This window comes from Saccostrea cucullata, unplaced genomic scaffold, assembly GCF_032062105.1.
Source record: "Saccostrea cucullata isolate Sc308-1 unplaced genomic scaffold, CSIRO_AGI_Scuc_v1 ctg599, whole genome shotgun sequence".
Lineage (NCBI taxonomy): Eukaryota > Metazoa > Mollusca > Bivalvia > Ostreida > Ostreidae > Saccostrea > Saccostrea cuccullata.
In genome coordinates this window covers 57,547-70,092 of record NW_026938938.1, presented here as the reverse complement: position 1 = coordinate 70,092, position 12,546 = coordinate 57,547, and the positions used below count along the sequence as shown (strand labels likewise).

Genomic DNA, 12,546 nt, shown 5'->3' with positions numbered 1-12,546 from the left:
CAAGTCACTGCTTTAACAGTATGGCGACTTTTGTACATACTGTAGGCCATGGCATGATTATCCATATGTGTTGGGATATCCTGGGTTGTTTCAATTGCATCCATGGATGCTCTAGCAGAGGAAAAATCCTCAAAAGATTTTGGCAGAGACCATGAAAAAAAACTGGAAAATAATTAATGTGATTATTTGTAATTGTGTACAAAAAAAATTGTTACAGTCAAACTATCATGTATACAATAAACTGCATAAAATTTTTGCAAGTCATTATGATAAATTTTAAAACAAACCTTTGCATTTAAGCTGACTTGGAAAACATTCATTGACTACGCCATCAGACAGCATCTTATGTAGTGCACGAACAAGGGTATGAAAGATGTTCGAAATTGTTGGTCGACTGACACAGAATCTATGAGCCAAGTCAGTGTCCCGAAGATCGAGTTTTAACTTTATTAGTACAATGAGCAGTTGGTCCTCTGTTTTCATTGAAGGAGTCCAGCCATTATAATAATCGAGTTCAAATCGCTGTAACAATCTGACGAAGATTTCGAATATGTCATACTGTGGGGATGTATACAAAAGCATCTGAAAATAAATTTGCTTTAATACTGATTGAAATATTTCCAAAAACTGAAAAGATTGTAGATAAATTAGTTTCAAGTAATAACAATATTAGTCTCAGTCAGGTTTGCTACTATCCACATTATGCATTTATTCAAAACTGGTGAAATGAGACGTTTAGAGTTCTGATAATTGTTATCATAGAGTAAAACATGGTTTATACAGAGAAGGTTTTAAATATTATTCACCCAAAGAGCAAATTAAATGATTTTTTTCTCTGTCATTTTAAATTGTATATTATGAACTCAACGATAATAACAAAATATGTTAACACAACAGTCAATGTTCTAGGGCTGTGTATTGGTGCCAAGATTTCGATACGATACGATACGATACATTTAAATCCGATATCCGATATATTGTACCTATTCTTAATTTAGTCTTACTCTCTAGAAAATATGTAATAAACAAAGACACAACTGATTTTTTTTTTACAGTTTATTTAAAAAAATAACAACATGGACCTATTTGAGTCCATGATCCAAGAGAAAAAGAAGCAGAAAATTAAAAAAGATAACTAGATCAGTATTCATATCATGAATAATTAACAGTCAACATTTTAAAATTTCATATTTTTCTTCAAAAAGACCAATTCATTAACACGTTCTGGACTCAAACAGGCTCTCGTTGCAGAAACAATGTCTCCTGTAGTACTAAACACTCTCTCTGAGGCAACAGATGTTGCCTGTACACAAAAGTATGTGCGAGCAAGCCTGGCCAGTTTTGGAAAATAAACTTCATTTTCCTTCCACCATGCTAAGGGGTTTTCTTTCATCGAGGCTGGTTTATGTCCCTTGTAACTTTCTACCTCTTTTCTTGCTAATTCAGCAGGAGTTATGAGTTCTTCACCTGTGACTAAAACCTCATCATCCCCAAACAAAGACTCCAAAGCAGTTCTTATTACTTTTTGTTCACTAGGTTTTGAAATCTGAAAAGGAATAGAGAATGGGATATCTCATGACAATAAGTGTTGAACTTATGGACTATTGATGCTAATAATTTTATATATATATATATTTTAAAAATATCTTATTTTTAGAATCCATTTATATACTATTTTAGATTCTCTACATACATGTTTTTTTATATTCTTAATAAATGACATTCAAGATTTTTAGAACCAACAATCATTTGTATTAAATCAAACTTTAATTATTAATATTGAATCATAATAAATTGACAATGTATTAGCAATTGAAAATCTGAATTAAATTATTAATCAAATGCTAAAATTACAAATTAAATTAACCTCATTATCTGAATCATCCTCAGTTGAACTACCAGACCTGAGGTGATCTGGAATGGTTGGAAGTGCTGGCAGAGGAATGTGATTTACTTGTGGAATGCTGACTGGTCTCACTGGTCTAGCATCTGCCTCTGTCTTGATTGCATTAACATTTAAGTCCATCACAGACAACTTGTCTTCCAGTCTTTCCCAAGTTTCTGCTTGAATACATGGCTTGCCTTTGGTTCGTGGTTCCAAAGCACTGGATTCCTCTAAAAACATTCGCACATTATTGTCAGTATATCGTGTTGCAAGATTCTGTCCAACAGCATTTTTCAAAGTTAATATGAAATCAGAATCCCCTTCCTTTCTCTCAAAATGATGCAATAGTTTTCCCAGCAGGGGCAAAATCAGTCCAGAGGTAGGAGTCTTCTCCTCACAAAGAACTAATGTAGCTGTTAACATCACCTCCATGACAGAGACAAAAACTTCACAAATTTGAACTTCATGATCTGTCATTCCACTTAATGCTTTAGACCTTTTGATCCTTTCATCAAGAAGTGCCGCAAGCACTGCAGGCCTCTGAATTAAAAACTTCTGAATTATTTGGTAAGTGGAATTCCAGCGGGTCTTGCAATCAATAATAAGTTTGTGTTGGGGTAACTGCAGGGCAATTTGTTTCTCTTTTAAAACCTCAGTGGCAATGTTACTTTTATGAAAATATGTAACAACTGATCTCACTTTTGCAAGAACTCTTTGCAAAGCTTGAATAGACATTGCTTTATTTGAGGCAAGATTTAGAGTGTGGGCTAGACATCCTAATTTTTGTGCATCTGTAACCTCTATGGCAACCGTCATATTTGAAGCGTTGTCAACAGTCATTACAGTAACTTTGTTCTGAATAGCCCAATTACCGGTAGTCATACAGGTTTTAAGTTCATATCCAACTCTCTCTCCAGTGTGTGACCAATGAAATTTTTCTGTTTGTAATATTCTGGAACACATTTCCAAGTCTTTATTCACAAAATGACAAGTTTTTGTCAAGTATGATTCTGCAGATCTAGATGTCCAGGCATCTGTTGTGAGGGAGACTGCTTGAGAGCTCTGTAATTCTTGAAAAAGTTTTGCTTTCTCTGTTTCAAATAATGCCGGAATGAGTTGTTCGCTGAGTCTTTGTCGGTTACGGGGCTGATACCTGGGTTCCATGGCTTTAATCATATTAAACGAAAAGTAAAAAAATTATGCAGAGAGAGATTGGTTTGCTTTAAACTGTTTAGGCTGCTTATAAATTCAAGAACAGTTGCATAAAAAACTTACCTAAATACAGGACTTTCAATGGTGTTCAGAGGTCGTAGATCATGTACTATGTATGCTAGAATAGCATTGGTAATTTCATTGGACTTCATGGAAGATAGTTTACTTTTTTCAGCAATGCTCCATGGGTTAACAGTCGAAACTATAAAAATTAATGGATTTTTGAGTGATCATCTTTATGAAATAAAAGCTAGCAAGTTAAACAAAGAACGCTTTTATTTATAACGCTTATGTATACATATGAGTACTAGTAATTTGTCTTACCAAAACGCCCAGAAGAAGATTCTTTATCGCCTCCACCAACGGTTTTGCTAGTGTTAGATGAGGGTTCATCGCCTCCACCGATAGTTTTACTTGTGCTACACGAGGATTCATTATTATTTCTGTCACGCGGCCGAATTTGATGTTGTAAATTAATTTTATGGTGGCGTAATAGGTGAACACTAAGGTTAGTCGTTCCTCCAGATGCTGCAACCATATCCTTGCAGATATTACAAGTTGCAAAGTTATCATTTTTCTTTTTTGCGAAGTAGTTCCAAACTTTACTTTTCTTCGCCGCCATTGCTAAAGCTAATTTTAGAACACCGATCCCGACGTTTTAAGCTGCATTCCGAGCCCAACTCGTATCGAAATACCGGCTGGCTTCTGTATCGGTTATTGCCAGGTAGCAAAATATCGATATATACCGGTATATTGATATAGCCCTACAATGTTCATCCCTCAACGGCAACAAATTTTACTGAAATTGTTCGGAAATAGGAAATCACAATTGGAATTCCTTTAAATGTACCTTCTCTTCGTTGTCTTTAATATCGTGAATTGACATTGGCTTCCTTTTACTAGACTCTATGTTTAGGGCAAGCAATTCCTTTTCCAGTTGTTGTATTTCTGTTGAGAGGCGCTGCATTTCTTGAGTACAGTTAAATGTGCAGGATGCTGAGTAGTTGTGCTCTGATATCAACTGAAAATATACTGTGAATCATATGTAATTCGATGTACAGTTAAAAGAACTGTTATATTATTAAAAATTATTGAAAATGTTTCAGTGTTGTCATCAATGGTGTTTTAAATGAGCTTTACTTTTTCTTGATCTTGACATTTTGGTGCTTGTGGAATTTGTAACTGGACCAGTTGCAAATTCCACAGTGAAGATGACAGGGACTCCTCACTTTTGAGTTTTTTCCTCCTTTGTAAAATAATTAAACTTGAATTATTTTTATTCAGTTGTAAGCTACTCTGTTTATATATACATGTACGCTTTTAAAGATTTTTAGTAAAATATTCTCAATGAAACCCCACCCATCCACCATCCAAAAACAAGATGTCATATTTTGAAAAATAATTTATCCCTTTTGTACATTCAGGATCAGAGAAATCCATGGCCTTTCCTTCATTCCATGGAAAATATGCAGGGTCCCCCTCCTTCTTACCATCCTTAAAGTGGCAGGAGGAGATACGATCATTCTGATCTCCTGGTTGGCGATCAGCTCGTCTAAAAATATTTTAAACAAAGACTGAGTGAAGGAGAATTAAAAAGCAAAACATGTTCATTTGGCATGTTATCATCAAATCAGCCTAAATGACATTTTATTTTTTCCATTTTTTTTTAAAGTTACATTTACTTGCAAGTACAAGATAACCATGTGCATAACATATAAAACGGAAGCAGTACTTCGTAGTAATAATACGAAATAAAATGTAATAAAAACAGCTGTTAAACAAAAATTAACCTTGCTACAAATTGTAGTTTTCGCAGAATATACTCTTCATTATTCTTCTGCTATATTGATTACAACGAAATTTAACTTTTTAGCATGTATGTATAAATATCTGACAATGCAGCATCGTGACATATCGTTACAAGTACCTACAAATTTTGTCAATATATCTACGTTTACTGAGTTTTTTCCCTAGCAGGCCGAAATATCTCCATGATGTCACCATGGTCATCACTCGTGCATCTCGTTATTAATGCTGTAATAAACAAACTGACTGTGTTTTTTTTCACCTGCATAGTTTTCCCCGCAACAATCGCTTCTTTCCGTTTGTGGGAAAGCGATAAAACTTGCAGCTGTTAGCCCCACTCCGGTGGTTGCAAGCGAATGCGAAGCATATCACCATTTTTGTTTGTCACCGGAAGTATTCAAATCTCGCGCGCTCTCGTTTACGAGCTTACAGTCCCTAAAACTTCATCATTTTCCCCTTGAATTCCTTCGATTTCCCATGCAACGCAACCCACATCCATCCCATCTACATCTAGCACAGAACCAGCCATTCTGATACACATGATATTATGAATTCTGCCTCTATCCAGGGGTATAGAAAAGGGCAAATGTAAAACGTATATATTCGTATATATTTTGAGCACGCTGACTTTTAAAGAAAAGAAATAAAGCAAAGTTACATAAATTAGGGATATATTAGATTTTTTAATCAAAAGATTAAGACACGTTTTTATAACACTAGCTTTCTGACACTTTTTATGCAGGTTCTGCATCCATCCCAAAAAGCACAGAACCAGCCATATATATACATCCAGGGGTATAGAAAAGGGCAAATGTAAAACGTATATATTCGGTTGAAATAAAGGTGTATAAGTTTTTTAATGAAACATTCTCTTTCATTTTTATGCATTAATATCTCAATCATTACGTCGCCCGCGTGGCGCAGTGGTTAGAGCGTCTGCTCTAGAGTCGCGAAGTAAGGAGTCAATCCTTACGTCGCGGGTTCGAATCCCACTGTGGGACGTGGAGACCGGTCCTTCGGATGTGACCGTATAAACCGAGGCCCCGTGTCGCAGTAGGTGCTGGCACGAAAAAGATCCCTAACTGCTTAAAGGCCCTAAAATTTGTAGCCCTCCACCGGCAAGTGGTGCCCTCTCCATATGAGTGAAAAATTCTGGATTTTCCCCATCATCTGACTTTTTCTGGATCTTGACACTGCCAACACAAAGCACTTTTACTGAAAAGTATATTCACTTACTATATGGCCAATCGACTTGGTTTTTGAAGAAGTCACACTTTTTTGGGGAGACCTTTAATCCTGCGACATGTAATCGTTGTAACACAGCGTCCAGATGGTTGGCATGACTGTCAAAATCTTTGGAATACACTATGACGTCGTCTACGTAAAGTAAACAAATTTCAAAGTTCCACTAAAACGTTCCATTAACCTCTCATCTGCGTTGCACATCTGAGCTGTAAGGAACGTAACCGTGGGCCAACACCTTGATCCAGCCATTCTGATATACAGGTCGCATGAACTTGGTAGAAACCATGAGCTGTAAGGAACTAGCACATGTAGAATCTAATGCTACCTTCCTTCGTGGTTACTAGAACAATTGGTGCACTCCGTGCACTAGTTGATGGTTATACTATCCCTGTATCGAGCGTTCTTTGTACTTTTCCTTGCTGTCCCTTTCTTGTGAAGGGGTATTCGTCTTGGATGCAGTTTAACCGGTCGTGCGTCTCCTGTGTTAAATTTTGTGTGACACAATATTGGTCTTCCCTAGGTCGGTCTTTGATTTAGCGAGCACTAAGATGTTTCTGTAGAAGGTCAAATACGGTTTCTTGTTGGTCAGAGGTCGGGTTCTTTATGCACGAGTCCCCCAGAGGTTTCATGTACGTCGCGAAGTCTGTGTCTACAGCGGGTTCCTTATTACTAATACTTGTGGTCTGAATTTCGCTGACGTTTGGATCTAGTTCGGCTATGGTTGCAGAGGTGTCTTTGTATACCTGCAATTCTTTGTTACTAATATTCATAACTCGGATTGGTTCTTTACCATCTTCAGGCTTTACTGGCGATTAATAATCCTGATTCCTGATTGTTGGAAGTTATGTTTCGTTCCGTCTATGAGAAGTTCTCTGTCTTTAAATTTGGGTCTACTTTATCTTCAATAATCATCTCACTTCTAGGGGGTAAAGTTTGAATGCGGAATTTGGTTTACTGGTCAGATCACATGGTAACTTCTTGTTCTCCAAAACAAGAGTTCCTTCTCCTAGGTGTAACTGATAATTACGTCCTTTAAGTACGTCAAAATCTAAAATCCTCTGAGGTTTATGTCAGCCACTACCACTCTTTGTTGTATAGTTTCTCCGTTGATACGAATTTGGAGCATAGTCTGACCTGGTATCAGTACTTCGTAAGTTATGGCTTGGTGACAATTTGGGTCTCACGCGTCTATCTATCTCATGATACTTCTTTGGATGTATGACTGTAATAGCTGAACCAGTGTCAATGATACAGTTAATTTTCATATTGTGCACAATCACATCAATTGTTAATGAATTATATGTTGAACCGTTTATTTCTAAAACATGTGGCCCTTTTTCTTCCGTAGTTTACATTTGGCCGCCGACGTCAACTATTGTGCCTTTCCCTGGTTTTCGGGTTCTCTGGTCGTCAGGCTTTTTGCGTAATCCATTTTTTTAAAATTTTTATTTTTTAATTTTTTTTTTTACTTTTCATCTTTGAGGTGTCGTTGCAGCAACCTGCATTCACTTTTGATGTGACCATCTTTCTTGCAGTAGAAACAGGGACCTTTCTTGTGAACTTTCTTAGTTGTGTTTTGGTTGGTCTTGGCTACTTGACCCGTTTCATAATTATTTCTGTTATCGTACGTTGGTTCTTCTCTTTGCATACGCACTGCAACTTTACTTCGTTTTCCTCTTGCTTGTTGAAAGGTCTCGCATTCCAATGCCAGTCGCTCTGCATCTTCTAGGTTTCTGGGTCTTCCTTGAAACACTGCCCATTTCATTTCTTGGTCATTTAAGCTTTCAGTGAACGAATCTTTGATTATTTGGTCACGCAAATCCATAGGTGCTCTTGGGTATGACATTCTCACAAGTCTTTTTATGTCTTGCATCGATTCAGTAATACTTTCATTCTTCTTCCGTATTCTACCCTTTAGTTGCGTCTTGTAGATTTCTGTTTGATTTTCTGGGTCAAATCTCGGTGATAGTGCGGAAAGAAGGTGACGGAAATTGTAACAATATTCTGGTTGTAGGTCACTCAAAACGCTTAGTGCCGGGCCGCATAAATTGGTAGCTAACTCTAATGCCTTTCTTTCCTCATTCCATATTAAGTCAAATGCTGACTGACGTATTTCATACTAATTGTTAGTCCATTATATATTTATACATTGATACATTGAATTGACGACGGATTTTTCCGTTATATCCCGATCATGACAAGTAGCTCACGGCGGGTGTGACCAGTCAGCAGGAGATGCTCACTCCTCCATGGCACCTGATCCCAGCTCTGATGTTTCGGAGGTCCGTGTTTGCTCTACTCCTATTTTGTATTGTTTTATGGACTTTGCTATTGAATACTGTCTCCACATCCTTTGTTTAATTGGGCAAACATGTCAGAAATGAACTACGTAGTCGCTCCTGTTCATGGTACCATCCATTCTTGCTGTTTTTCTCCCTTTTTCTCCCTTTAGGTTCTGGGGTACGCCTGAAGCCTTGGTCATTGGCTTGTCTTGTGTAACCATAATTTGGTATGTCGTAATCGAAGCTGTGCATGGTCGGCTGAAATTCGTTGGTCCTAGCATTGGTAGTGTAACTGGGTGATACCGTCGGGTTTGACCAACTTGTCCTTGTATGTTCATAATAACGAAATTCATCTTACGAATTTTGTAGAGACGTAGAGACGTATTTCTGTATGGTCGATGTTCACTGCGTATTTGGTAATCTTCAGACGTAGTACTGGTACCGGATTGCACGCAATTTTGGTCTACATATCGGTTGTTAGCACTGGTTGGTCTCACTTGAGATTGTAATAGGTTCATTTGGGACTTGAAAGTTATTAATTCTTGTAGAATTATGTGTAGACTGTCGTTGGTACATGCATTGACTCCGCTGCCATCTCCTATATGGTCATTGTTGTTAATCCACAAAAGAACTTCTTTGCTTGGATTACCGTCAATAAACTGTAGTTCTTTTGGTTCTGTATGATGGTCATCTTCCTCAACCACTTTTTCGTTCCTCGACATCTTTGAAAAGGTTTTAGGTTCACACTTCGCAGTCTTATTTGACTACCGGATCCCACCGCTGCCACCAATGTAACGAAACCGAGGGTATCGTGTATTATTTAATACAGAAGCATAGACAAATTTCTTTAATATTTATGTACATGTATACAGAAGTATTGTTAGACATGTTTGTTAGTTTTTTTTCAGGTGTATATAAAGAAGAGGAAATACAAAATTTTGTTTTTCAGAAACTAATTATATTTTTTGGATAATTTGTAGAGGAATTCTCTTCCTTTTAATTTGTTGAACAAATTTCATTTTATATTTTATCTCTTATTGCCTAAGTCCGTCGGATGGGACGTTAAATGATGCCCCATGTCAGGGATTACAACCCTCTTGGCACTTAAAAGATCGTTTCTCTGGTTCTCGGAAAAGGATAGGCTTCCTGAGAGCCGCCAGAAGAAAAGACTCAAAACTGATCATATAACACAATTTCCCGCTGAAATATTGCCGACCCGGCATTAAAGCTGAACACGACTCTTAAATAGGCATAAGACAATGTGTCCGTTGTCTGTCGTTGGCGTTGTCATTGTTGTTGTTGTAAACTTTTCATATTTTCGTCTTCTTCTGAAGAACCGCTGGACCAATTTCAACCAAACTTGCTACAAAGTATCCTTGGGTTAGGGGAATTCAAGTTTGTTCAAATGAAGGATCACGCCCACTTCCAAGGGGAGATGATTATGAATTATTTAAAATTAATGGCATTTTTTAAAAAAAATCTTCTTCTCAAGAGCCACTGGGCCAGAAAAAATGAAACTCATGTGAAATCATCCTCAGGTAGTGTACATTTAAATTTGTTCAAATCATGACCTCCGGGGCAAGGGTGGGCACAATGGCTGATCAAAGTTTTACATAGGAATATATAGGAAAAATCATTAAAAATCTTCTTCTCAAGATCCATAGGGACAGGAAAGATAAAACTCATGTTGAATCATCCTCAGGTAGGGTACATTCAAATTTGTTCAAATCATGACCCCTGGGGGTAGGGTGGGGCCACAACTGCCGATCAGATTTTTTACATAGGAATATATTAGGAAAAATCTTCTTCTCAAGAACCATTGGGACAGGAAAGATGAAACTCATGTTAAATCATCCTCAGATTGTGTAGATTTAAATTTGTTCAAATCATGAACCCCCTGGCAAGGGTGGGGCCACTATGGCTGATCAAAGTTTTACATAGGAATATGTAGGAAAAATCTTTAAAAATCTTCTTCTCAAGATCCATAGGAACAGGAAAGATGAAACTCATGTTGAATCATCCTCAGGTAGTGTTCAGACAAGTTTGTTCAAATCATGACCCCGGGGTAGGGTGGGGCCACAATGGCCGATCAAAGTTTTACATAGGAATATATAGGGAAATCTTTAAAAATTTTCTTCTCAAGTACTGCAAAGCCATGATGAGTGATATTTATATGGAAGCATCCTCAGGTACTGCAGATTCTAGTTATTCAAATCATAACCCCCGGGGATAGGGTGGGGCCACAATGGGGGATCCAAGTTTTACATTAAAATATATTTTTCAAAATCTTTTTCTAAAGAATAGCAAAGCCATGATGAGTGATATCTATATGAAAGCATCCTCAGGTAGTGTAGAATTAAATTTGTTCAAATCATAACCTCCAAGGCTAAGGAAGGGTCTCAATGGTGGATCAAAGTTTTACATAGGAAAATAAAGGGAAAAATCTCAATAAAAGAAAATCTATGTTTAGTCCTATTGACATGCAAGCATCCTCATGTATTACAGATTTAAATTTGTTCAAAACATGAGTACCCTTTGGGGTAGGGAGGGAAACAATGTGGAGTCAAATTCAAATTATTACAAAGTAATATATACAAACAAAATGTGAAAAAAGCTAAATCTTTTTCTCAAGAAGTTATATGCAAGATTGATATGGAGGTATTCTTAAGTAGTATTACAATTCAAGCCCCCCTCCTCCCCACCCCACCCCCTCAGTAAACTTTTCAATTCTGATCTGATTCTGATTGCATTTTCCTAGCCAATGTGTTTAGGTGAGCGATGTGGACCCTGGGCCTCTTGTTGAATTCTTTGGCCCCTGGGTCAGATGATCTGGTGTTAGGGTTGGGCTCTATTGTTATATAGTTAAAATACATAAATTCTTTAAAAATATACTTCTCTCCTTCTGGGTATTAAAGAAACTAATCAAGTATATGTTGGTATGGAATAAGGCTGCCTCTTCCAAAATTGCGTCTTTTATTAGCCCCAGGGTCATGGTTTGTAATATTAGGGTGGGGCTTTATTGATTACACATGTATTGTGAAAATGCATACATTCTTTAAAAATCTTTTACTCTCAGTCTGCTCCTGGGTATTAAACCAATAAATCATGAACATAGTTATGATGAAGAAGGATGTCTCTTCCAAAATTGTGAATTTTATGGCCCCAGAGTCAGGGGTTCTTAGGTGCTAGGGCGGGGCTGAATAGATTATATAGTGAAAATGCATAAATTCTTTGAAAATCTTTTCTTTTGCTCCTGGGTATTACGCCAATGATCTAAGTGCATATTTATAATGATGAAGAAAACTGCCTCTTCCTAAATGGTTAATTTAAGGGTCCTAGGGTCAGGGATACTGGGGGGGGGGGGGGTTGCATAATTAATGCTTTGAAATCTGCTTTTTTGTATTAATCAATCATTTCTGATGGATTATCATTTAACTGGTGGTTATAAAGTTGAAATGCATTTTCTTTTTTTTTTTTTACTCTGATCTACTTCTGGGAATTAAATAACCAAAGTAAGCATGCTAAGTTTATAGTTATGATAAGCCATGATGCCTCTTTCAAATTGTGAATTTCATGGTCTTTCGATCTGGTTTAAAATATGAACCAAATTCAATTGTTGGAAAGTTGTTACATGATACTCAGGTGACCTATAAGGCCCGTGGACCTCTTGTCCTATTATGTGACACTCAGCAATTACAACTGAAACTAGATTTCCCCTGAAAACTGGGTCAATCAATAGGGAATATCCTTTCCTGGTGTTTAGGAGGGCCTCAGGGTGACACAACACCACGGAAAACTGACCTTGTGTTACGTTTTTTTTATTAGATCAACGTTTGTGTCGAGGTCGAATGGACCCCATCCATGATTTTCTTCTCTTGTCTCTTTCACTTTGGAGCAAATATTCAGTCTACATGCTGAAATACCATTTCTCTTTAGTTGTTCCATTTGGACTTTATGAATGACAATCACAACAGACTCATTGGTTTCTAAGTTAACTAACAAATCACCCCTTTTCCCATCAAATACAACAGAGCATTTTCTTGTTCCTTCCGTAATCGGAGATTGGCATCGTATGCTGCAACTATTCTCTCTAACTTGGTCGCCATAATCAAAATG

At 37.1% G+C, this 12,546-nt stretch overlaps 1 protein-coding gene and 1 long non-coding RNA gene across 2 annotated transcripts; both read right to left on the bottom strand.

Moving 5' to 3' along the window:
* Positions 1–374: 374 nt before the first annotated feature.
* LOC134251888 (uncharacterized) lies at positions 375–4,306 on the bottom strand. Its single transcript, XR_009988838.1, has 3 exons — positions 4,238–4,306; positions 3,948–4,118; positions 375–582 (listed from the first exon to the last, which is right to left on the bottom strand). It is a non-coding gene; the product is annotated as an uncharacterized LOC134251888 (long non-coding RNA).
* Positions 1,178–3,762, bottom strand: LOC134251878 (E3 SUMO-protein ligase ZBED1-like). Its single transcript, XM_062734301.1, has 4 exons — positions 3,422–3,762; positions 3,161–3,299; positions 1,868–3,038; positions 1,178–1,546 (listed from the first exon to the last, which is right to left on the bottom strand). Exons 1-4 carry the CDS (start codon positions 3,717–3,719, stop codon positions 1,178–1,180), a joined length of 1,977 nt encoding a protein of 658 aa, XP_062590285.1. The 5' UTR covers positions 3,720–3,762.
* Positions 4,307–12,546: the final 8,240 nt, after the last annotated feature.